This window comes from Bos grunniens, chromosome 2, assembly GCF_055505025.1.
Source record: "Bos grunniens cultivar Pamir isolate PY7600 chromosome 2, Bosgru_T2T1.0, whole genome shotgun sequence".
Classification (NCBI taxonomy): domain Eukaryota; kingdom Metazoa; phylum Chordata; class Mammalia; order Artiodactyla; family Bovidae; genus Bos; species Bos grunniens.
The window spans coordinates 65,615,946-65,642,560 of NC_141166.1; the positions used below are offsets into that span (position 1 = coordinate 65,615,946).

Genomic DNA, 26,615 nt, shown 5'->3' on the forward strand with positions numbered 1-26,615 from the left:
GTCCTGCGGCTGCCCATGCAGGAGAGCGGCTTCCTCCCTCCTAGCCAGGAGCTTGTGTTCCCGAGCAGGCTTCTGTGTCTTGACTGGTTGGCCTGGTGTAGGAGGACTGAGTCCTCACCTACTGCCTGCGGTGACTCCAGGAAAGGCTAGGCACTTAGCCTTCTTCTCCCAGCCTGTGTCATCCAGCCTGCCCAGCCTGCCTGGGGGAGGCATCTCTGCCCCATGCCGCTTTCCTGGGTGCCGTCCAACTCTGCACTCCTGCCATCTCCAGGGGCTTCCTAGCTGACCATTTAATATACATGGCCTTGATTAATGGAAAACATCTGGCCTTGTGCTCCCTGGCAGAATACTTTGGAGAGCAGAGGTGAAACTGAGAAAGAAACGTCTGTTCCAAATAAATGAGCAGAAACTGTGCAAGATGGTGAAAGATGGCTGGGAGGTTGAGAGAGAGAGAGAGGGAGAAAGAATCTGTAGGAGCAGAGGTTACTAAAGAACCTGGAAAAGACAGCCCTCAAACACTCTCACTTTCAAGGGAGTTTCAAACTGCAAGACACCACTTTTTACCTGCCAGATTGTAAAAACAAAAGAAATTTTAAGTGATAATATTCAATGCTGGCAAGGAGGTGATAGTGAAAAGGCACTATTGTACATTAGCAGTAAGAACTTTTCATGGAAATGATTTAAAAATATGTATAAAAGATGATAAATTTTGAATCAATAAATTACGTTCTAAGTGAAAAATCAAAATGTTTTCAAAGATCTGTATATAAAGATGTTTAACAAATTATCATAATAATAGCAAAAAGTAGATATTGTCTATCAGGGTACTAATTATAGTCCAACAAAGTGATGCAACTATTATGCAGACATTTTTCATGAAATGATTTTAGGAAAAGAGAATCAGGTTACAGAATTTCATATACAATGTGATTCCCATTATATGCTATAAGACTCTGAGAGTTGTTCTCTTTTTCACATTTCTGGCATTTCCCAAGTTTTCTGCAATGCATGCACATTGTTTTTCAAATCAGAAAAGAATTTGTTTAATTTTTTAGTATTTATTTCATTTTTGGCTGTGCTGGGTCTTCACTGCTTTGCATGGGCTCTCTCTGGTTTCTGAGAGCAGGGGCTACTCGCGATTGTGGTGCGCCGGCTTAACGCGGTGGCTTCTCTTGTTGTAGAGCATAGGCTCTGGGAAGCTCGGACTTCAGCAGTTGCAGCATGTGGGCTAAGTAGTTGTGGAGCACGGGCTTAGTTGCTTCGAGCATATGAAATCCTCCTGGACCATGGATTGAACCTGTGCCTCCTGGATTGGCAGGCAGACTCCTGTCCACTATGCCACCAGGGATGTCCAGAAAAAAAAATTTTTTTTAATGCTGCACAGTCTGGGACTGGGATATGAGAGCGATATCTGCAAAAGGATTTGGGATATGTTGTTTAAAAAACTGTATCTTAAAAGACTTGTTTAAAAACTTAAAAATCAATTTGCAAAATCTTTTGTTTATAATATAAAGTCAGTGCCGGTCCCACTTTTGGATCATATTGATGTAAATGTTGAGTTGGTAAGTAGAAGGAACAAAGATTGGTGCTTAAGAGCAGAGCTCTGTCTGTACTGGGCTGGAGCCATGTACTACAAATTTCCTGAGTGTACTTGTAAGCATAGGGTATGAACTGTCCATGATGATAAAGGTTGCTGCTACTGCTGTTTTGCAACATAGATGGCATTAGTTGTGGATTCTCACTAACCACAGGGGAAATGAGTTATTGGAAGGAAAGGAGCAGGGGTAAGGGAATTTCTGATTATGGAGCTCCTATAGTTTGCACTGTGCTGTGTGTTTTGCAAGCGTTAGCAATCATCTAATCCTTAGAGTAGCCCTGTGAGATACTGATATAGTGTTGTAACCAGGAAGTGACAGAAACCTATGTTAAGCCAGCTGAAGCAGAATGGGAGTGTAGGGGTTCAGTTATCTGGAAAGGACAGTTTGATGGTGGCCACATGCTATATGGTCATAAATCTCTGGCAGGTTATACTAATATTTTCCCAAAAGAGCAGCAACAGTGTCTCCCATCTCACCAGCCTTTCCTACATTGTGATCATGAGACTTTCCATCAAGAATGGGGTCCATGTTCTTTCTCCTTGAATTTGGGTAGGCTTGTGACTATGGTAGAGGTCATGCCATGTGACTTTCCAGGCTAGGTTATAAAAGGCAGTACGGATTCACTCTGAGTCTCTTGGGACACTCACTCTGGGAACTCAGCCACCATGCTGTGAGGAAGTCCAAGCCATGTGGAGAATTGTGGGTCGGTGTCCTGGCTAACAGCCAGCATTAACCACTAGACATGCGAGTGAGGAAGCTCTGAGGTGACCCCTATCCTCACCATCATCTAGCCTCAACCATATGAGCCATCCTGACTGAACAAGAGCCACTCAGCTGAGCCTAGTTAAGTCCAGAACCGTGATAATGATAATGAAATCATTGTTAAGTCACTAACCTTGGGGGTGACTTTTATAGCAACAGATATCTTTTTTCTTCTGGTATCCAAATAGAATCTCAGGTAAGAGATTTTACCGAAATCATTCTTTGCTATGCCAAACAGCTTCTTCTGTGCTTCTGGGAAAGATGGCAGCAAGCAGCTCTCTCTTATAAAGTCCCTACAGTTAGAGATTGTGGAGGATGGGAGACCTTTCCAATAAGGCCTGGCCACTTTAAGGTGTTCTATGCCCCTGGCCATGAAGTTGGTTCAAAGACAGTCAAGTGACCCAGACATTTCTTCCCTAGGATTTTCATGCTGGGACCTTCAGGAAAAATGACCCCTCTTATACTCCAGGACTCTGGTGGACTAATTGCCCTGGAATAGGGGAGGAGGCATCATTCCTCAAAAGCAGGGATGCCGGTCCAAGCACACACGAGCACAAAAGATACAATTTAAGATCAGGGAAGAGTCTGGGCTATCTCAACCAGAACCTCTCAAATTTTAAAATTCTAAATAGATGAATTCATTCTTTAGGCATCCTAAATGTTTTTGTTGATAAGCATGTATTCATTTTTCTTTTTTTGTGTTAGGCATTTATTAAAATCTCCACTCAATTCTGCACCATAGAGATTATCCCTATTTTATAGACAAAAAAAAAAAAAAAAAATCCGAGGCTCAGAGAAAATAAGCTGGCTCAAGGTCAGAAAGAGCAAAAGTAGCCACTTTGTGGTTCAAATTTAAATCGATCTGGGAAGCCCACGCTATTTCCACCACTACATATCTTCTGGTGAACAGTGTCCCTCAGGGCCACACTTAGGCAAAGCTGTGTGAATGGCTGAGGTAATCATTCTTTCCAACACCCTCCCACTTTGCAGTCCCCACTCTCTTTTGTAAGTCTCATGCCCTGGTGCCCATGGGTGATTTCTAAGTATGGTCACCTTAGCAGCAACCTAAGCTTTGGCTTTTTCATGATTTCCACCAAAACTGTGCTAACTCCCATACCTTAAGGCTGGTGATTTTTAACTGCTACTGCTACTAAGTCGCTTCAGTCGTGTCCAACTCTGTGCGACCCCATAGACGGCAGCCCACCAGACTCCTCCATCCCTGGGATTCTCCAGGCAAGAACAGTGGAGTGGGTTGCCATTTCCTTCTCCAATGCATGAAAGTGAAAGTGAAGTCGCTCAGTCGTGTTTGACTCTTAGCTACCCCATGGACTGCAGCCTACCAGGCTCCTCCATCCATGGGATTTTCCAGGCAAGAGTACCGGAGTGGGGTGCCATTGCCTTCTCTGGATTTTTAACTGAGGTGAGCCCAATCAGGTATTCGTTAGAGAGCCCTCTGGGTAATGGTGTCTCATTTGTACTTGACAAAGACCTTGAGGGTCTTCTGAAGAAGGGCCGCTGGTGGACAAGACCAGCCCACAGACAGCCATATGAGGATTATTAGCAGGCATATTAGTTTCCTGGGGCTCCTCTGACAAATCACATAAGCTGGATAGTGTAAAACAACAGAGATTTATTTTACCACAGCTCTAGATGCTAGAAATCCAGATTCAGGGTGTCGGCAGGCCTGGTTCCTTCTGGAGACCTAGAGAAGCTCTGTCCCATCCCTCTCTCTTAACTTCTGGGGTTGCTGGTAGCCCTGGGCATTCCTTGCCTAATTCCAGTCTCTGCCCCCATGTTTACATTGTCTTTCTCTCTGTGCATATCTGTGTCTCAAATTTCACTTTCTTTCATCTTATAAGAACAACAGTTATTGGATTAGGGCCCAACCTTAATGATCTTGTCTTGAGATCCTTATCTCAATTGCAACTGCAAAGATCCTCTTTCCAAATAGGTCACATCCTGAGGTGTGGTGTGTGTATTTGGGGGTGGTGGTGCTTAGGACTTGGACCTATATCCTGAGGGTACACCATCTACCCCACTCTAGCAGAGTATTTGGAAGCCCCAAAAGTTACACACTGAAGCTACTTGAGATTACCCCCCCACCAAGTGCAGAGTCCTTTACTGTCTTTGATATCTCACTGATTACTCTGGAAAGGCTTTGTAGGGGTATCTAAATGTTTGCAGGCTAGACTTATATTAGTTCGTTCATTCCTGAGCAAGGATACTTATCAAAAAATCATAAAACAAAAAAGGCGTAGGTCTACTAATTCCTGGTCCTCCAAGGATCGAGTTGTATCCAAGGCAGGAGGGTGTTGTGAAGCAAGGGGGAGTCTCTGCTTGGAGGTGTGCACAGAGGGCATTCCTGGGCCCTTCTGGTGCGCTTCCTGGTTTATGGCTCTTTCAGAACAAGGAGGGCATCTGACTGATCTTTAAACCCTAGGATCCTGGTGGGGCTTTGCTCATTTGGGGGGTCTGTTCTTAGCTACCCCAAGTCCTTTCAAAAGACAGGTTGTGTGTGGTCACACAAATAAATAAAAGGGAAGAACCATTCTGCCCCTTTCTTTCCTGGGAGCTGCTGAGGGCAGAGGCACTGTCCTGCCCTGAGCCAGTCCAAAGCCTCAGCTCCTTAAAGCCTGCCTCCGCTGGTTATTTCTTTTGGTTCATCCTCAACTCTGAATACCTGTAATTTTACTTTACACACCTTTATGCTGCTTAAACTGCCCCCTCAAAACTTTCCAGCCTGATTCCTGCAAGCCAGGAACCCTTGGGGCCTTCTCATTCCCCTGTTCTGCTCTCCTTCCTTTCTGTACTGGACCCCATTTTACTGATGAAGAAGCTGAGGTTTATAGAGGTGACACAACTTGCCCTATGTCTATGTAACTTGAGAAGTGCTTGTCCAGTTGCAATCCAGGGGCCTTTCTGTGTCCCCTAAGATGCCTGGTTTCTAGCAGCAGTTCCCAGGCTTTTGGATCTTGGAACTACTTTAGTGTAGGGGAAACATGGTGACCACCCCCCACCCCCATCCCCGCCAACCTTATTATTGAAGCACTACTAAGGAGGGGGTGCTTCCCAGGTGGCTCAGTGGTAAAGAATCTGCCTGCCAATGCAGGAGACCTGGGTTCATTCCCTGGGTTGGGAAGATCCCCTGGAAAAGGAAATAGCAACTCACCCCAGTATTCTTGTCTGGAGAATCCCATGGACAGGGGCTGTAGTCCGTGGGGTTGCAAAGAGTTGGACAACAGCAACTAAAGAGCAACAAAGTGGGGAGCCGCAGCTTGTGCCCTCAGACCAAGGCTTGTCCAAACAGTTGGGCAGGGAAGTACTGAGGGTGAGGATGCTGGCTAGGGAAGGCCTCCAAGCTGCTAGCAGTCGCTATTTGCTGGGCATTGTGCCAAGCACTTTGCCCATTTTATAGGCTCATTTTCCAGATGGAAGAAAGTGTGGCTCAAAGAAGATAGGTGATTCAGCACCTGAGAGAGGCTGGAGTGGGATTCACATGTAAGTCTGTCAATCGCCTGCAATGTAGGAGACCTGGGTTCAATTCCTGGGTCGGGAAGATCCCCTGGAGGAAGGCATGGTGACCCACTCTATATTGTTGCCTGAAGAACTCCATGGACAGAGGAGCCTGGGGGTGAGTTGCAGTCCATGGAGGCTGCAAAGAGTTGGACATGACTGAGTGACTTTGACTTTATGTTAGCCTGGCGAGACAGGGGTCACCAGGTAATGAGTGGAGACCAGAGGGGATGTGACAGAAGTGGACAAGCAAGGCCTTTCTGGTCAGAGAGCCCTGGGTTTGGATCAACTCATCACCTGAGCCTTCTTTTCTTCATTTGAAAAATGGGCATGGTAACACAGCAAGGAGGTACTGTTCCTACCTCAAGGCACTGTGGATAAATTTCAGAACTGAAGCAAAGAGCCTGACCCTGCAGGTCCTTTGCAAATAATGACCATTCATCAGAGGCCATGCCCTTGGTTGGCAGAGGGGCCTTGGGTCTGTTTTTTCACTCCAGTGTCTCTCCCATTGGCATCCACTGGAGAAGAGATACGAGTCATCATAGTACAATCTAAGCAGAGTGTAACTGCAGAGGGCCATACTGTGCTCTTTGTCAGGGCTTCCCTAAGCTCAGGTCCACTCTCCTGGGATCCTGGCTGGCAACGAGGCAATGACGTCTGAGCACAGGTCTGCGCTGCCTTTCCAAGCTAGAAATAGGGCAGGGTACCAGGTAGTTGATTTTCTTACCCACACTATATCCAGTGTTAGGCTCTTGGGGTAGGTCCCTGACTGATAGATACTGCAAGGGATGCTGCCAGGGACAAAAACTGGTTTGAAGGAGGGTGAGAGAGAAATTCCTGATAAAGTGCTACACACTGTGGTACCTCCTTTACGGCAGGACCTTCTCACACCCCCTGGAGGCTACACTAGGCCTGACCCTGGAGCCAGGTCTATTTAAGACAAGCGCCATACCCTGGACTCTAAGATTGTTTTTCCTTTGGCTTACTCCCCAAAACAGCCAATAACTGAGCAAAGATGATCTAAATATGGGTCCAGGTGGGTGGCTATGGCTCCTTACTGCCTCCCTTAGGGTTGAGGTGCCCCCTGAGTTGGGTGGTCTTCGCAGCCTGGGTGGAGTGGAGCCAGGTGGGAGGCCAGGTTCCCTGCCTCAGATGCCCTTAATCACATCAGCACCTAGGAACTGGTGCTGCACAAATGACACTGCTACTCAGGACATCACCTCCCCTACACTGCACATCTGAGCTGTGGGGCTTCATTTTCCATAGGCAGCCTGGGCTGGAACTGGATGACTCACACTATTCTCAGTAATCACTGAGATGGTCAGACTGACCGTCTGAATGCCTTGACCATGTTGCCTGCCCTGCATCTCCCCATCACCTATGGTCAAATTCTGTACTTTTTAACTTGGTTGTCAACTTCCCACTACCTAGTCTCCTTCCACATTGAAGGCACGCTGTATCCAGCCATACCAGATGCCCTCCCTGCTTGCTCCTGTTTTTCCCACCAGTGCTACTCACTCCTTTGAGGCCGCCTTGGCTGGTACAGGTGTCTGAACCAAGAAGACCTGCACCTGAATGCTGGTCCTAGGTTTCTTTAGCAGCTGAGTGACCTTAGGCAAGTTACTGTAGTGCTCAGGTCTCACTGTTCTGGAGCAAGGCTGAACTATGTCTAGGAACAGGGCACTGGCTCTGGAGGGGAGATCTAAGAGCTGCCTGGCCTCAGAGAGCCTCTCTTTAATTCCTTTTGGCCTCAGCATCCTCACCTGCAAAATGGAAATATGACTGCCTCCCTTGCAGGACTGTGGAAGTGACTGAAGGGGAACATGAGGCACAGAGGGTCTGATTGCTGTCTCCTTTAATTCTTACTATTCAACCACCTGCAAAGTCAAGCTTCAGCCTGTTTTCTTTGCAGCCTTAACTCCTTGCCCTTCTGAGGTCCTGACTGCCCTTCTCCCTGCTGAGCCCTCACTTCCCCTACTGGCTTTTTGCCTGCCCAGGTGCATGTGGCCAAGCTTCCCCAGAGGACACTGGGGATGCTTCCTGAAAATGCATGTTTCACCCTGACTGGGGTTTCCTTCCTTGCTTGTTTACCCTGCAACCACGGACTGGTTGGACCTCAGCCAAAACTCAAATGCTCATTAACCCTGCCTTCCTCAGAGTATGAGGCCAGCAATGTTCTTGACAGAGAGTTGGCAGTCCCTGCAGATTGACGTTTCAGCCCACCTGACTGGTGTAGTTGAAGCTGGGGAAGATGGAGACAGGGAAGGCCACTGCTATAATAACTCCTCTGCACCAAGGTGAACACAGGCCAGGTCTGAACAGGTGGGTGCGCCTGCCCACCCTCCAGCAAAGTGTACAGGGGGAGATAGGTAAGTTCAAACACTTCTAGATGAAATCTTTGGAAAAAGTGAGGAAGAGAGATTGGAATAGAGGACACTATTTCAAGAACCCAAGTTATCGAAGTAAAGTAACAAAGATACTTTTAATTCATCTACTGATAAAAATTACTCAGCAAGGATTAGTAACCGTTTCAGCTCCTAATCTGTTAGTCATATCCTGGGCTGTCTTAAGCTTCTGGCTTAGCTAGTTATTTATGAACTTCATCCCCAGTATTAGAAAAACAAGGCATTAAATCAGTTTAGGTGAAATGAATGGCTGGCAGCCAAACTCAGTCTCTTATATTCCATATTTTTTCTTTAGTTCTTCTACTTTGTCAATGTAAGCTTTCATGGCATCTTCTTTAGAAGTCCCTGCAAGGTATCAACAAGATTATTTGTCAGAGAGGCAGTACTGTAGAAAGGCAGCAAACTTTAGAGCCCCAGGTTAATGCTGCGAGGCTGTTTCTCACCTGTGATGGGGATGGGGGTTCTACTACCTACACCTCACAGACCTGGCCAGGATGTGACTTTTGAAGTCCTTAAGGAGCTTGGCCCACAGGGAAGGCTCCATAAAGCACTGAGCTCATAATGTGTGTGCAGCAGCCTGAGGCCTGTCACTGGCTTGCTGGCCAGGTGAGTATCCCACTGTTGTGTCCCACTGACTTTCACGATTGGCTTTGATCTATCAAGTATTTCTCTGTTGGGCTCTTATCTCTCAGAGCTGTTAAGCTGCCAGGGAAGAAACAAAGCCAGATACCCTCTTCTCCCCAGAGAGCAGCTTTGGGAACTCTGAAGACAAGCAGCTGGCCCTTGGAGGGGAAGACAGAGGACACTGGAGATATCCCTCAGAGATAGTGATGCCTGGTGTCCTGGATTCTATGCTGAAGGAGAGATACTCAGTGGGAATTAGTGTGTGTTCTGGAGCAAGGGTGAGTACATGGGGCCTCAGAATGGTATGGAAATGCCCAATGGGAATGGACAGTCAGAGGGGCATTCCTGTTTCACTTACTTGCAGATCCTAGGAGTGTATTTATTGTATTCTGGCCCCTTCTGAATTCAAGGGTTTCTCATTTGCAGGAAGACAGAGGGCTTATTCAGAAATGAGCAAGCTAGGACACAAAAGCTGGCAGGCACTTCAGTGCCAACTTCTGGGTCTTGCTGCCGCAGGTGGCATGTGATTAAGTCACAGCCGGGATACTTCTTGGCCTCTGTTCTTAGCATATAATAGCTCCATTCACCGAGGCTACGATGTGCCAGCAGCCTGCCATGCATTAATTCATTTCTGTTTTTAGGTGCCTTTCTGGCTGGAAGGGAACTAGGGAGTGCTACTTGGGCCAGGGGGTCACTGGCTGGCCTTGTGAGGGAAGGGAAGGTGTGGACAGGAAACCATCCCTATTCTGAATATCATAAAGCCCAAGGCAACTCATCACCTCCCAGTCTGTTTGTCAGTGGCCTGGTCCCCTGCCCCTCCACTCTCCAGATGATATTATGACTCAGAGATGGTGTTTTTGGAAATGGCACACATGGTATCATAAGTGGTCTAGTTTTGTTTTTTTTTCCATTCTGGTCTAGGTCAAACTGGTTCCCAGCACGTGCCTCATCCATTCTGTTCTCTGTCCTTACCCCTTACACTCCTTAACAGTATTTCATGACTGGGGTTCCCAAATGAGGGAAGCGTATTAAAACAATTACCTTTCAGCTCATTCCAGGCATCCCACTTGGCCTTGCCTTTGAAGTCCAACATTCCAGGACGTTCTTAAACAAGGGAAGGAAAGACATTAGACCTGCTGCAAGTTCTAATGGGGAACGTTATCCATTTTCTTGCCATGATAGTCATATTTTATCTTCTTTTTCCAGGCTCTGCTGTGGAGTTAAATGGGTCTAGTATAGTGGGTTCTGCCTTCAGAAACTTACATGTACAGAAATTCAAACTTAAAATCTAGAGAAAATAGGAGGAAAACTGTTTTCATTACCAGATAGCCCCTTTCTTATAAATTAACTCCAAAATTTCTTTTAAAAACCATACTTTATTTTTTTTAAACAAGTACCACAATCCATTCACCTGGCTTAAAATTCAACCACCACAAAGGGATTACTATAAAGTTTCCTTCCACTCTTCCCACCCAAGGTCTCTCTCCCATGTTATTGTTATCAGTTTTGTAGGTGTCCTTTTCTGTGAACTGTCTGTTCATATCCTTGCCCCATTTTGCTATCAAATTGTTAGTCTATTTCTTATTGTTTTATGGGAATTTTATTCCACCCCCCTCACCCCGAGGGCAAGCTTCCTTTAAGGTACACCATGGTTTTATACCTGTAGACATGTTATCACTTGCACTTGGGGAACACACTTACACCTCCCTGCTGACCTAGTTCACTGCCATGCTAAGAAGAAAGCCCAGGGGAGCAATTGCAGTGCCCGCAGCCAGGACCACAGTGTCTGAGAAACATAAAGTCTCCCCCGAAGTGCTTGCTGGGAAGCATTCCCAGGGACACCTGAGGGAAACCGTGCCCCAGAATCATCAGGATCTGAGACTGGCACATCCCAATAGCCCTCTCATGATGATGGAAAGGTGGTACAACATTTACACCGTCGAACTCAGGGGCCACCTGCCACTGGTGGCAGCTGAGCACCTGAAGTGTGACTGGGGAGTTAACTGTTGACTTTATTTCATTTTAACTATTCTCAGTTTAAATTTAGATAGCTGCATGTGCCTAGTGGCTGCTGTATTGGACCGAACAGCCCTAGAGGGAGCTGATAAGGAAGTGATAAGAATCCCAAGCCAGTCTACCTACACTAATGCGAAAGCAGGGCAGAGGACAGTCTCTGTGACAATCACGTTTGTCAGAAAAGTGTCTCAGTCACTCTGGTCACCCCTACTTCATTTCCCCTGCCTCCCTGGGAAGAGGCAGAGTTTATAAACCCAGGGTAAAACTCACCTTCACCACAAGACCTTTCTTAACTAAGCCCTCCCTGTGATTTTTATTTTAAAATATTTTATTTATTTGGCTGTGCTGGGTCTTAGTTGTTGCATATAGGATCTTTAACTGTTCCCCGACCAGGGGATCTAGTTCCCTGACCAGGGATAGAACCTGGGCCCCCTGCAGTGGGAGTATGGAATCTTAGCCACTGGACCATCAGGGAAGTCCCACTCCCTGTGATGTTTGATTTGGCACTGCCCAGGATCCTTAAGCAGCCAGCCCACCTGCTCTACCCTCTACCCTAACTGCAATGGAATTAGGGGCTATGCTCACCCTCCTAAACAGGAGCGAGGGGTGACCTCCTCTATGCTTCTGTGGCCACCATCTCTGAGTCCCTGTGTACAATGCATCATGCTATTGCCATATACTCTGGAGTTTGAAGAACTTAGGGGCAGAATGAAAACTGTCCAAGGGAGAAAAGACATTCTAGAATATAGTGGTCCAAACTAAGGCTTCAAATCTGTACCTAGATTTTTTGACAGGGAACAAATGGTGGAATTGCTGTCAGCAAAAATGCTTCTGACCTGCTGCAGAAAGCCAGCAGCTACTCTGGCCGTAGGAGCTGACATTGGGCTTGGCCCAGCTGCCAAGCTCTCCGACTTTGATCCTGTCCGACTGGGGTGGAAATAGTGTGGTTCAGCAAAATTACTACTAGCTGAGAGCTTGGAGCAAGGCTCTTCAAAGCTGGGATCTTTGTTCCTCCCAAACAGATGGAAAATGCTGGTGATAACGAGACAAGTCCTCAAACTGGGATTTGAATTCTGCTATCTGAGCCACCAAGAAACCAAGAACAGTGCAGGGTCTGTAAACCCCATTCAGGAACATGATCTTTGGGCAACCTCTCCCAGTTTAAACCCCAGGAACCACCTTAAGAGTAGGGCTGTGGGTGGTTTTGAGAATGAGGTTCCCAGAGATTAACAGTTTCAGCACCAACCAAGGCTGCCAAGCCTACTTTGATGAATCTGGGCCCTCCCAACTCCACCTCAACATACCTGTATTTATGTCACCCACAGTTGCTTGTTTGTAGTGGCTGTAGATGAACAGCATCTCCTCATCTGCTGGCTTGGTCTTAAGATGCTTAACTTCCTCAGCAGCTTTGTCAAACTCAGCCTAAATATGAGTGAGAGAAGAGGCCTGACGAGTTCGGTAATTAGGATGGAGGGGTTGGAAAGGAAGCACTCTCTTGCCCTGCTGGTGAGGAAAAGCAGTCTTCCTCATCTCAACAGGGCAGCTAGAGAGATTCAGCAAAACCAGGAGGGTAAGCACATCCCTTCACTCACTTGGACAACTATGTATGGGGCTCTCACTAAACCAGGTATCACGAGCTGGAAACAGTGGTGAAGGAGGCAGGCTGAGACTGGCTGCAGTGGACACACACTTCACAGAAAAAGCAGCACGGCCAACTGGCTGGCCAGACAGAGGTCTCAGGATAGCCCTGACTTGCGATAGGGCTGGCACTGGGTGACTGAAACTGCGGAGAAAACTGCATGAGCGCAGCGGTGTCAGCGGCCAGAGCCCGCTGGTCCCCTCCCTCTGAGGCCAGGGGATCCGGCGCCGATCCCTGTTCCGGTGTCCGTACTGAAGACGGGGGAGGGGCCAAAGATCACCACCCCCCGCCCCCTCACTGCTAGGTCCCGGAAAATCGTCTACAGTCAAAGAAGAGGTCACCCCTCCTCAGGCTGTGACCCTCCCCTGGCCTCGCGCTGGACACTCGGCCCCTGCTTCCCCTGACCTCCAAGCTCTCAACCGCGGCCTCCTGGCTTCTCCACTCTATATGGCACCCCTACTCCTGCCGTGTCCTTTCGGATGGGGCACTCCGTCCCCTTAGTCTTTCAATCTATAAAAACCATTACATCCCATCTGTCCATGTTGGACGCTAGCCTCCGACCTCAATTCCTGCTTCACTGCGAACGAAGTCTTCCCTATGGGCAACTTGCCAGCCGTTGCGGACTCAGTAAAGATGTTAGGAGCCCAAAACCTGAAAGTTCCGCTTACAGGATTCTGTTCAGTCTGGGCTGGGCAAGGGTCCAGAAATAACAGCAGAGCACGGAAGGGAAAGACCCTGCGGGGTTGTGTCTGCGGGATAACCCCGCACCAGCTTCCCGCCTCGTGGCACCTTCGCAGCCAAGGCTGGGCACGCGTATTACCTGAGACATGCCGGCGGTGTTGCAAAGATTCCAGGAAGCCCGCGGAGGCGGCGAAGAGAAGGTAGCAGCAGCACAAGAGACTCAACTGGCAGCGATTTTAGAAGCGCAACCTTAGGCCTCTCCACCGGTGCTCGGACCAGGAGAGACAGCCAATCAGAAGCTAGATGTACGATGGGGGCGTGCCCAACCGCCCCAAGCTGCCCCCAAGCTGCCAAACTCTCTGCCAACCTCGCTTGAACCCGCGGGGGTTTCCTTGCGCAAGCGCAGCGAGGAGGAGTCGAAGGGGACGCCGGGAGCAGGTGAGGATCGCGGAAGTAGAGCGTTCTCGGTAGTGACTGCCAGTTGGTCAGAGCGGGAATTGGGTTCTTGGGTCACCGTGGGGACTGACCAGCGAGGCAGAAGACAGGGGGTGGACGTTGAAGAGCGGAGGTTTTAAAATTTGTTTCATTAAATCTTGTGTCCTGCGTGAAATGCCGGAAGTCGCGCCGCTGGACGAGTAAACGCTCACGCTTGGGGAGGGCGAGGGGCCCGGTCCTTCTGTTGGGACTAGAAGAGACTTTCTGGGCGTGGTCCCTGGAGAACTGCGCGAGGGAGGGAAGCTGGATTGGTTCCCAGAGGGTCGAAGCCGAGGCCTCTTCCTCTGAATTTTTGACACGTTCTGTGACTTACCGTTGGCCGTGATTTGCAGTCCTGTTTCGTGTGCAGTAATCCATCTGGTGCACTTAAGTCAGGGATAGTGTCTTAGTTGTCTTGACCTCCCTGGTGGCTCAGACGGTAAAGAATCTGCCCAGCAGTGTGGGAGACCCAGGTTGGATCCCTGGATCGGGGAGATCCCCAGGAGGAGGGCACGGCAACACCTTCCAGTATTCTTGCCTGGAGAATCCCATGCACAGAGGAGCCTGGAGGGGCTACAGACCATGGGGTCGCAAAGAGCAGGACACAACCGAGCGAGTAACACTTTCACGTTAACAGACTTGGCCCGGACTAGGTGCTCAGCAGACATCTGTTATGACTTTCCTTCGTTCACGAGTGTGTACTGAAGTCTTGTCAGGTTACTTACACGCTCCAGACCGTAGGGTGAAGGATTAAGGGAAGGTAACTTTTGAGAAAGCCCCTCAAGAGGAAGCATTCCAGGCAGAAAATGAGTGTAAATGTCTGAGCAGGGAGTGAGGGGAGGATAGGAGATGAGGCTGGAAGTTTAAGGAGGTGACAGGCTGGCTGGATGATGCAGAACCTTGAATTTTATTCTGAGTGAATTAGAGGCTTTTGAGCAGAGGATAAGAAGACTAGGGCAGTTTTGCAAAGTTGTTGCAGAGGCTGATAGTCTCCATGGGAGAGAGGTGGGTGGGGGAGTTTGAAGGTGATACCTAAGAGACCAAAGGGAGAATTTTCTGGCTGCAGCTACAAAGGAGCTAGGTGAAAGGAGGGAATTGATGGAAAATAAGTCTCCTGTGATCTTTTGATAAAGAGAGACCATTCCTCTCCAATTCCTAATTTGTAAGGAGGAGTGGACTGCAGATCAACCTCCAGATCCTTCCCACATTAATTTATAGCTGTAGGTGTTTAAAGAAAGGCCAGGTAGATGCTTTCAGATATAACTTACTAACTTAATGGAGATCAGGCTTTATAAAAAGGGGAAAAATGGAGATGCAATAGCAGGGAGCACATCTTGAGTCTTCAGCCTATGTGTAATTTTGTTTGAGAAAGCAAAGCCAAACGAATTAACAAATTTTGGAGCTAACTTTGGGGAAAATTACATTTGAATTGTAAGAGATGTGAGTGTCTTCCAAAATGACAATTCAGAACTGTCTTTTTGCCCTTAGCCCCATATGAAACTTGGATTCACTTTTGCCTCCATCATTTGGTGCTTACAGCTTCCTTGATGAAATTCAGATTATTCCCTGTGTGGATCATATTTGCAGTCAAATATATTTTCTAGTAGGTAGGTTTTGTGCTTCCTGGTGGCTCAATGGCAATGATGCTGCCTGCAGTGCGGAGCCTCAGGAGACATGGGTAAACACAAAGTTATTGTGTTTGTGTTGTGTTTGGCACATTTGAAAAGATTAGGTACCTCTGAAAATGGAATTTTCTTTTTATTCCTCCAAGGTTGGCTAGTGTGATTGAATTTTGACTAAAGTTCAACATTGCAGAAAGCAAAGCTAGTGTTTTAAATTAACTTGGTAATCTCCAGCTTAAGTGGGGTTGATTTTTTGGTTGCTTCTTTGGAATATATGCCACTTTTCTTGAAAAAACCGACCTTCCACATGGTGGTTTTGTGCCCAGGTTGCTTAAAGTGACAGAAGTATGGAACTAATCTCAGGGAGCCTGAGTCTGCAGCAGCTTGAAGCGGGGCTTCAGTTCCTTAACCAGAGATTGAGGCCAGGTCGCTGTGGTAAGAGCCCCAAATCCTAGCCACTAGGCCAGTGGTCAGTGACAAGGGCCCCAGCCCTTCAGCTTTGCAGAGAAGAATTTCCATGAAGTCAGAAAGTAGTGAAGCATGTGGAATATTTATTAAGAGGAAAAAGAGTACATTATATGTGGATAGAGACACGAGTGGACAGAGAGAGTCCCTGAGTTGTGCCTTCGTGGTAATTTGAATTACTTTTATGGGGCATTTCTTCCAAGTTTCTGTTGGCCAGTCATTTTGAATTGCCTGGTTCAGATACATCTCAGGATCCTCCCACATGTGTATATGTATCTCTTAGCCAAGATAGTTTCTACCGAAAAGGCCTAAAGGTAGAACATCTCTTATCATCACTCCCCTTTTGACCTCCACAGAACCCTTTTGCACGTATGTAGCTTGGGAGCCTCCTGACTTCAAGAATGGGAAATATGTGGTCTGGGCAGGGAACAGCCTCCTCTCTCAATTGTCCTGCTGTTCTCCACGTGGAGTTCTGGTCCACAGAGAATGAATCTTCAATTGCTTTACCCTGGGGTGGTGGGTGGGAGGGGAGCTGTGGCATCTGCCTCCTGCCTCAGAACTAGTAGTGATTGCAGATCCCAGGGAACCGGGTGCTATGTGATCTTGAGAAGAAGGAAGAATGTTTTTCCTTGTTAGGGGATCCAGCCTAGGCCAAGTTTCGAAATAGCTTAAGGCATGCTTACTTTGTGCTTCCTTCCCTCACCTATGCAAATACTGCTTTATGCCCTGGAAATCAGTCCTGGGTGTTCATTGGAAGGAATGATGCTAAAGCTGAAGAAACTCCAATACTTTGGCCACCTCATGTGAAGAGTTGACTCATTGGAAAAGACTCTGATGCTGGGAGGGATTGGGAGCAGGAGGAGAAGGGGACGACAGAGGATGAGATGGCTGGATGGCATCGCCGACTCGATGGACATGAGTTTGGGTGAACTCTGGGAGTTGTTGATGAACAGGGAGGCCTGGCGTGCTGCAATTTATGGGGTCACAAAGAGTCGGACACGACTGAGTGATTGAACTGAACTGAACCATCTCTGCTCTAGGGAATTGGAATGTCATTCAGCTTTTAACATAAAGAGAGGGTAACAAGTCAGCAGCTGGTATTTAACTTTTAAAAGTAAATTTTAGAGTATATTTGGGGTCAGTAGATGATATGAATTTAAAAAAATAATTTGTTTTTGGCTATGCTGAGTCTTTGTCGTCAGGCAGGCCTTTCTCTTGTTGTGGCTAGCAGGTGCTACTCTCTAGTTGTGGAGTAAGAGCTTCTCATTGCAGTGGCTTCCCTTGTGGAGCACATGCTCCAGGGCACGTGCAGGCTTCAGTCGTTTTGGTACATGGGCTCAGTAGTTTCAGCTCCCAGGCTCTAGAGCATGGGCTCAATAGTTGTGGTGCACGGGCTTAGTTGGCTCTGTGGCATCTTCCTGCACCAGGGGACCATGTCTCCTGCACTGGTAGGTGGATTCTTTACCACTGACCCACCAGGGAAGCCCCGAATTTTTTGATTCTACACTTGACACTACTGGAAGGGTCTTCATATCCCAAGAAAGAACAAGGTTGTTAGCTCTGTTCATATTCTTGTTAGCAGCTATCACAGTTAGTAATTATTTTTTGTAATTATTTTATTTACAATTACTTTTATTTTAATTTACTCCTCTACTGTCTGAACCCCTGCCCTACCTAAGTCAGGGAGGATAGGGATTACTGAGTATCAGTTAGTGCTCTGTCTCCAAGTACCTGGCACTTAAATGGTGGGTGAATGAACAGAGTGCTTTTCTCTCTATGAAACATTTTCCTTCTGATTAGCCATGAACTTAGAAACCAACCAAGTTTATTAGAACTAAATGTGAAACTATGAGCTAGAGTAAAGTAGATGAACTCTGGTGGAAGGGCTATGTCATCTCTATGTTCTGCCCTCAGTCTTGGAAATAGAACACTTGAAATGTTAAGGGAAGATGAGAACCTGATGACGTGTCAGCCTACTTGACCCTCCTAGTTAGTGGAGGGGCCATTACCATTACTGCAGTTTCCCCCCACATCCTTGTCTTTCCAGTTTTGGCTGCTCACAGGCTTCACTTGCTGGGTGTCGGTGTAAAGCCAGCCAGGCAAGTTATATTAAGAGGTGAAAGCAGTTCTTGCCCAGTGGGTGTGAATAGTAGTTTAATATTATGTTTCTTGGTATAAACTAAATCTCTAATTTCTAAGAGTAACCTAGTCATTAAAATGTGAAAATCATTACCAAAAGCGTTACGGTAAAGCTTTACTAGAAGGCAAGGGTTAGTGTATTCACAAATGATGAATTATATTCATTTTGTATTTTCTGGTTTCTTGGCATAAGAGACTGGGGTTAATCATTTCTGTGACATTTAAAATTGTAGTTTCTATTTTCAGGAGTCAGGGTGCTCTGGTTTACCGTTCTCTGGCCAGGTAGTCCATGGCCTGGGGGTCTATTAGCTCATGTTGTCCTGGAGAAACAACCTGAGTTTCTTCATTAATGATGATACCTATAATAGTAATTTTAGAAAGATGTTATCAGTAACAGTGATTGTAGCCATCTGACTCTGGTTTCTTAGTGCTCAGCACCCAATTGAGCTCAGAGGGGGTAAAACAGGGAATAAAATTTTAGATAGAGAGATTAACCATAAACTTGGTAAGGGAACTTGATTTTAGGGAGGCTTGGGTTCAGAGGCATTTGGGAACTGCTGCTGGGATAGGAGTGGGGAGAGCTGGATAGAGTTGTGGCTTTTATTTTGTGAAGGTGAGGAGAACTGACAGCTGAGGTGAAAATGTACCATAGCTTTTCTTCTCCTGCCCGCCCCCCACCCCCCTGCCATTTCTCCTCCTTTGTCTCTTTTCCTTTTCTGATGAAAAAACTGGTAAGAGGAGGCCTGGTTTCCAGAGATCTTAACCAGCCCTTCCCCTTTGCCATTCTTTTCTTCCTTTGGCTATTTATATTTGGAGAAATTGGGTGAGAGAAGAATGGGCATGGGTGTAAGACACATGAGTGTGTGAGTCTCACCTTTCCCCTGTCCTGTTTTTGCCCAGCCAACATGGGGTGGGGGCGTGGTTTGGGCTTAGCTGAGACATGAAGACCAGGGCTTGGGTAGAGGTGGAGGTATTCCTGGCAGGAAGTGACCTTCACTGGCTGGGAGTTAAGAAGTAAGGAAAGTTACTTATAAGTTGGTCATGCACTGGTGAGCTGCTACCTGTGTTCTGTTTAGAAATACTTACGAATGTGGGCAGGCATAATGAAGTGCTCTACAAAGATAACTTAAGTTCAGTACTGTAGTTCCTGTTCAACTTCACTAGAAGTATGAACTCTCTTCTAAATCTACTTTGTCTTCCTCACTTTGCCTGTTTCCCTAGCTCCTAGTTGCATGTGACAAGCGCTTGGTAAATGCTTTGAAACTAGGTTGTTACAGATGAATTTTCTAGTGCGCTTTCCTATTGCCTGTCAACAACAACAAAAAAATAGAAATATTAATATTTGATGACAAATGATGTGGCTGATAATTCCTTTGGAGATAATGCTGCTGTTGCTAAGTTACTTCAGTCGTGTCTGACTCTGTGCGACCACACAGACGGCAGCCCACCAGGCTCCCCTGTCCCTGGGATTCTCTAGGCAAGAACACTGGAGTGGGTTGCCATTTCCTTCTCCAATGCATGAAAGTGAAAAGTGAAAGTGAAGTCCCTCAGTCGTGTCCAACTCTTAGCGAGATAATACAGTTTTATTTATTTGCTTATTTTTGATTTTTTTTTTTGGATGTGGACCATTTTTAAAATCTGTATTGCTTTTGTTACAATATTGCTTCTGTTTTATGTTTTTCATTTTTTTGGCCACCAGGCACGTGGAACCTTTAGCTTCTCAGATCAGATCAGATCAGTCACTCAGTTGTGTCCAACTCTTTGCGACCCCATGAGTCACAGCGCACCAGGCCTCCCTGTCCATCACCAACTCCCGGAGTTCACTCAGACTCACGTCCATCGAGTCAGTGATGCCATCCAGCCACCTCATCCTCTGGCGTCCCCTTCTCCTCTTGCCCCCAATCCTTCCCAGCATCAGAGTCTTTTCCAATGAGTCAACTCTTCACATGAGGTGGCCAAAGTACTGGAGTTTCAGCTTTAGTATCATTCCTTCCAAAGAAGTCCCAGGGCTGATCTCCTTCAGAATGGACTGGTTGGATCTCCTTGCAGTCCAAGGGACTCTCAAGAGTCTTCTCCAACACCACAGTTCAAAAGCATCAATTCTTTGGCGCTCAGCCTTCTTCACAGTCTAACTCTCATATCCATACATGACCACAGGAAAAACCATAGCCTTGACTAGATGAACCTTTGTTGGCAAAGTAATGTCTCTGCTTTTTAATATGCTGTCTAGGTTGGACATAACTTTCCTTCCAAGGAATAAGCGTCTTTTAATTTCATGGCTGCAGTCACCATCTGCAGTGATTTTGGAGCCCAGAAAAATAAAGTCTGACACTGTTTCCACTGTTTCCCCATCTATTTCCCATGAAGTGATGGGACCAGATGCCATGATCTTCGTTTTCTGAATGTTGAGCTTTAAGCCAACTTTTTCACTCTCCACTCTCACTTTCATCAAGAGGCTTTTTAGTTCCTCTTCACTTTCTGCCATAAGGGTGGTGTCATCTGCATATCTGAGGTTATTGATATTTCTCCCTGCAATCTTGATTCCAGCTTGTGTTTCTTCCAGTCCAGCGTTTCTTATGATGTACTCTGCATATAAGTTAAATAAGCAGGGTGACAATATACAGCCTTGACGTACTCCTTTTCCTATTTGGAACCAGTCTGTTGTTCCATGTCCAGTTCTAACTGTTGCTTCCTGACCTGCATACAGATTTCTCAAGAGGCAGATCAGGTGGTCTGGTATTCCCATCTGTTTCAGAATTTTCCACAGTTTATTGTGATCCACACGGTCAAAGGCTTTGGCATAGTCAATAAAGCAGAAATAGGTGTTTTTCTGGAACTCTCTTGCTTTTTCCATGATCCAGCGGATGTTAGCAATTTGATCTCTGGTTCCTCTGCCTTTTCTAAAACCAGCTTGAACATCAGGAAGTTCACGGTTCACATATTGCTGAAGCCTGGCTTGGAGAATTTTGAGCATTACTTTACTAACGTGTGAGATGAGTGCAGTTGTGTGGTAGTTTGAGCATTCTTTGGCATTGCCTTTCTTTGGGATTGGAATGAAAACTGACCTTTTCCAGTCCTGTGGCCACTGCTGAGTTTTCCAAATTTGCTGGCATATTCAGTGCAGCACTTTCACAGCATCATCTTTCAGGATTTGGAATAGCTCAATTGGAATTCCATCACCTCCACTAGCTTTGTTCGTAGTGATGCTTTCTAAGGCCCACTTGACTTCACACTCCAGGATGTCTGGCTCTAGGTCAGTGATCACACCATCATGATTATCTGGGTCATGAAGATCTTTTTTGTACAGTTCTTCTGTGTATTCTTGCCATCTCTTCTTAATATCTTCTGCTTCTGTTAGGTCCGTACCATTTCTGTCCTTTATCGAGCCCATCTTTGCATGAAATGTTCCTTTGGTATCTCTGATTTTCTTGAAGAGATCCCTAGTCTTTCCCATTCTGTTGTTTTCCTCTATTTCTTTGCATTGATCGCTGAAGAAGGCTTTCTTATCTCTTCTTGCTATTCTTTGGAACTCTGCATTCAGATGTTTATATCTTTCCTTTTCTCCTTTGCTTTTCGCTTGTCTTCTTTTCACAGCTATTTGTAAGGCCTCCCCAGGCAGCCATTTTGGTTTTTTGCATTTCTTTTCCATGGGAATGGTCTTGATCCCTGTCTCCTGTACAATGTCACGAACCTCATTCCATAGTTCATCAGGCACTCTATCTATCAGATCTAGGCCCTTAACCTCATTCCATAGTTCATCAGGCACTCTATCTATCAGATCTAGGCCCTTAAATCTATTTCTCACTTCCACTGTATAATCATAAGGGATTTGATTTAGGTCATACCTAAATGGTGTAGTGGTTTTCCCTACTTTCTTCAATTTAAGTCTGAATTTGGCAATAAGGTGTTCATGGTCTGAACCAGAGTTTAAACCTGTGCCCCCTGCAGTGGAAGTGTGGAGTTTCTTAACCACTGGACAGCAGGGACGTCCTTCTGTGCTCTTTACCTGTTTTGTCCTGATGGTAACAGCTTGCACAACTATTGTACATACCACAAATAGTATATTGGCAATAATAGGTTGAAGATACAGAACATTTTCATCATCGTCCTTTTATTGCCCTGTGATAGCCACAACCACTTCCCTCCTGTCCTGACTCTTCCTCTGCTCCTGGCAACCAGCAATTTATTCTATTTCTATAATTTTGTCATTTCAAGAATGTTATATAAGTGAAATCATGTAGTTTGTAACCTTTTGGGATTGGCTTCTTTACTCATCATAATTCTCTAGTGATTCATCCAGATTGTTGTATGTACCAGTAATTCCTATTGCTGAGTGTATTCCATCATATAGATGAACCAGTTTGTTTAACTGTTCACCTGTTGAAGGACATCTGCACTGTTTCCACATTTTAATTGTTACCAATAAAGCTGCTGCTAGTCACTCATGTACAGATTTTTCTGTGAATGTTTTCATTTTTCTGGAATGAAAGCCCAGGAGTACAGTTCTGGGCCATATGGCCATTCCATATTTGGTTTTGTAAGAAATTGCCATTGTGTCTGTACCATTTTACATTCCTACCAGTAATAAAGGAGAGATCCAGTTTCTCCACATCCTTGCCAGAATTTGGTGTTATCACTATTTTTTATTTTAGGCATTCTTATATGTGTGTAGTGGTATCTCATTGTGGTTTTAGGTTTGCATTCCCTAATTATTAATGATGTTGAGCATCTTTTTGTGCGTGTATTTGTGCCACATGTATAATCTCTTCTCTGAATTTTCTGTGTCTTTTGGTTGTGTTTAAATTGGATTTTTTTAGATGTTGAGTTTTGGGAGTTCTTAATATATTCCAGATACTATTCCTTTGTTGGATATGTGGTTTACAAATATTTTCTTCCAATTTTTAGTTTTTTTTTTTTTTAATCTTAACAGAGTCTTTCACAAACCATAAAATTTTAATTCTGGTGAAATCCAGTTTTTCCAGTTTTTTCTTTTATGGATTACACTTTTGGTGTCATGTATAATAAATTTTGACCTAGCCCTAGATTCTGAGAATTTTCTCTTTTTTTTAGTAAAAGTTTTATAGTTTTGCATTTTAAAATTCACATAATTTATTTTGAGTTAATTTTTGTATAAAGTATAAGATTTAGATTTAGGTTCTCCTCCCCTCCCCTACCTTGGATGTCTAATTGTTTCAGCACCATTTGTTGAAAAGATATCTTTCCTTTAATGAATTGCTTTTTGCACCTTTGTCTGTAACCTCTTGGGCATATTTATGTGGTCTTTTCTGGGTCCTGTCTTCTGTTGATCTGTGCATCTGTTCCTCCACCAATACTACACAGTCTTGATTATTGTAGCTGTATAATAAATTTTGAAATTGGGTAAACTAATTCTTTCTACTTTATTCTCCTTTTGCAGAATTGTTTAGTTATTTTAGTTCCTTTCTCATTCCATATAAATTTTAGAATAAACTTGTCTATGTCTAGAACTTCCAGAACTATGTTCTAGAACCATAACTATATTGAATAAGAGTGATGAGAGTGTATATATACTTGCCTTGGATTTGTAGAGAATATTGGTCTGTGGCTTTTGTTTTTATAGTGCCTTTGGTTGGTTATCCTGTAACTATTAACTTCATAAAATGAATTAGGAAATGTGCCCTCCTATTCTGTTTTCTAGAAGAGAATGTGTAGAATTCTTCAGTGAAACCTTCTGGGCCTAGAGATTTCTCTTTTGGGAGTATCAAAATTATGGATTTTCCTTAATAGTTTCCTTAAAAGTTCCATTCAGATTATCTATTTCTTATTGGATTAATGGTGGTAGTTGGTGTTTTTCAAGAAATTGGCCCCTTTAACCTATGTTGTGAAATGTGTGTATGTAGATTTGTTCATAGTATTCCCTTATGAAATGTACAGAGTCTTAGCGAATATTTGTTTCATTTCTGATATTGATCATTTAGATCGTCTCTCTTTTTTTGGCCAGTCTTGCACAAGATTTGTCAATTTTTTTGGTCTTTCCAAAGAACTAGCCCTTTTTTCATTGATTTTTTCTTTATTGTCTTTCTGTTTTCAACTTTATTGATTTCTGTCCTCTATTATTTCTTTCCTTCTGCCTATTTTGGGTTGTTTTGCTTTTATTTTTCTAGGTTCCTGAGATGAAAGCTTCTGACTCTTCACCAGGCCCCCTGTGACACTAATATTAACATTTGTGAAGTGGAGCACAGGTTGCTGGATGGCGAGCTGTGGTCAACGGAGGACCACAGAGAAGTTGAAATAGAGATCGTTATTACTCACCCGTCCTGAAGGAAGTACATGGCACTACTCAAGGACCCACATGGGGAGGAGGTCAAGACTGAGTACAGGGAGAGAGTGAGCTGTAAGACCTGGAACACATGGTCTATGGGTGGAATCCCTGGGGTTCCCCGGCTAACACTGGATTGATCAGTTCAAACCAAATATGCAGGGTTCCAGTAAGCTCTGTGGAGGTTTTATCTAAGGAGTGTCAAAGGGCAGGCCCTGGAGGCAGGGGAAACTGGTGATCACAAGGGCTGTGGGGGAAGTCTTATCAGGAGCTTGTATTTCTTTGTGATTCAGGGCTGTTATCTAGGGCACATTCTTCCATGAGGGGGCAAGTTTCAGTTTAAGGTCCTCGTGGGGCTACACAGCCAAACAAAATGTTTGCTGGGGCAGCAGTATCACGTAGTAGCTTAGCTAAACTCTCCACAGCGCCCCCGTGGGGAAGGCGGGGGCCTTTTATTACTGTGGAGGTGGGAGTCTGAGCTCTTTACTGACTCCAGGATGCCGAGGAGTCAAGCTGGTGATTATCCAGCTCCCTACTCAGCCTTCTCTAATGTGACCCTGGCGGGGGGGGGTTGGGGCTCCTCATTAAGGCCTGGGGAGGGTAGAAGTCTAGGCTCCAGCTCTACCTTTGCTAGTGGGGGTTGGGCAGCAGTTTCTTATGTGATTTCTGGCTGGATTAGAGGGCTCCTTTGTCTAAAAGTTTTCTTTCTTGGCTAGGCTGCCCCTTTCCTGGTCCTTTGGCTAGATAGAGAAGACTTGTTCAAGCTTTTTTTCCCTTTTCCTGCACCTGTTTGTGATTCTGGGTTGCTGACTTCTTCAGCTCTGTGTCTGAGATATATGAAAACCCAGGGACCTCTCCACCATGTTCCTTAGGTCTGTAGATCCCTAGCTAATTGTTGCCCTCCCTCCACCTTTCTGATCCTCTTACATTTGTTTTATAGATAATGTTCAGGATTTTTAGTTGTATTTTAATCAGGACATATAGGGAAAGATACATCTACTCCATCTTCCTAGACACAGAAATGAAGAATAGTACCACTTAAAATTCATCATTAGTTTCTCCGTGAGTTAGACTAGATTCTGAATTCATAACCCAAGTTGTGGCTTTTAAAGTTGAATAAAAACTCAGTGTTCTCCATTCTTTTCAGAAGAGCATTAGTTCTCTTTTGGCTATTTGAAAGTTGTTTCATGTGGTTGAAGCTTACAACCTCCCAAATTCAATAGCAGGATTATTTTCTTCTTAAGAAGCCAAGTGGTAGGGGAATATAGCCAATATTTTGTAATAAGTGGAGTATAACCTTTAAAAAATGTTGTTCTCTTATAACTTATATAGTATTCTATAGGAACTTCTTCAACTAAAAAAAAAAAGAAGCCAAGTGGTCAAATACAAGCCAAGTGGTTTGCCATTAAAAGTGAGTTTGTGCTGTGCTATGCTAAGTGGCTTCAGTCATGTCCGACTCTGTGCAACCCTATGGACTGTAGCCCACCAGGCTCCTCTGTCCATGGGATTCTCCAGGCAAGAATACTGGAGTGGGTTGCCATTTCCTCCTCCAGGGGATCTTCCTGACCCAGGGATCGAACCTGTGTCTCCCACATTGCAGGTGGGTTCTGTACCACTAGCCCCACCTGGGAAGCCCAAAAAGTGAGTTTCGGTAAGACCAAATCCAACTTTAGCTAGTGCTTAATATAATGTATGTTTTAAAATATTAACTTAGAAACAATTTATTTTAAAAAGCATCCTTCCTGGAATGGGTGATACAAAAAGTAAGTTTTGAATTTATCTTAACAGTATTTTCGGGCTTCCCAGGTGGCCCTAGTGGTAAAGAACTCACCTGTCAATGCAGGTAGAAGAGACATGGGTTTGATCCCTTGGTCAGAAAGATCCCCTAGAGGAGGGCATGGCAACCCACTCCAGTATTCTTGACTGGAGAATCCCTGGCAAGGGATTCCAGAGGAATCCCAGGCTTTAGAGGAGCCTGGAGTCTGAAGGGTCCCTTAGTCCATAGGGTCACACAGTCAGACACAACTACAGTGACTTAGCACATGACAGTATTTTCTGATTATGTGTAACAGTACCTGAAATGTTTCTGCAGTGACACTGATTGTTCTTTAGTAGAGTCTGCCAAATACATTATTTGTGTGTAGGTAGCTCTTGATGGAAGGCATGTGTTCTAGTCTTGTCTCTGCTACTGAATTAGCTGTGTTATTCTAGACTCACATATCCTTTGTTTCCTCATCGGCAAAATAGGGGCAGTTGCACCTGCTTTGCTGATAGGTAATTGAGGATTATTAGTGACATTGTACAGGGGACAGGGAACAAGACCATCCCCAAGAAAAAGAAATGCAAAAAAAGCAAAATGACTGTCTGAGGAGGCCTTAC

General features: G+C 45.2%; 2 protein-coding genes across 17 annotated transcripts in view; one reads left to right on the forward strand and one right to left on the reverse strand.

Moving 5' to 3' along the window:
- The window catches only part of C2H2orf76 (chromosome 2 C2orf76 homolog), a 105,350-nt gene that overhangs the window by 8,595 nt on the left and 70,140 nt on the right, over nt 1-26,615 (forward strand). For 3 of the 16 annotated variants that reach the window (XM_086349866.1, XM_086349819.1, XM_086349911.1), the window contains exon 1: nt 13,669-13,806. The exons of 3 other annotated variants lie outside the window; for them this stretch is intronic. Coding sequence is in view for 2 of the 13 variants with exons in the window: in XM_086349781.1 (XP_086205907.1) it covers nt 13,542-13,676 (135 nt within the window). In the remaining 11 variants the exon portion in view is untranslated. Of the gene's footprint in view, nt 1-13,385; nt 13,807-15,657; nt 15,770-24,081; nt 24,312-26,615 lie in introns of those variants that run through there. 10 more of the 16 variants (XM_086349855.1, XM_086349925.1, XM_086349828.1 and 7 more) reach the window with 9 other exon arrangements.
- DBI (diazepam binding inhibitor, acyl-CoA binding protein) lies at nt 8,337-13,515 on the reverse strand. Its single transcript, XM_086349941.1, has 4 exons — nt 13,378-13,515; nt 12,223-12,340; nt 9,944-10,006; nt 8,337-8,623 (listed from the first exon to the last, which is right to left on the reverse strand). The coding sequence occupies exons 1-4, from the start codon at nt 13,384-13,386 to the stop codon at nt 8,550-8,552; spliced, it is 264 nt and encodes an 87-aa protein (XP_086206067.1). The 5' UTR covers nt 13,387-13,515; the 3' UTR covers nt 8,337-8,549.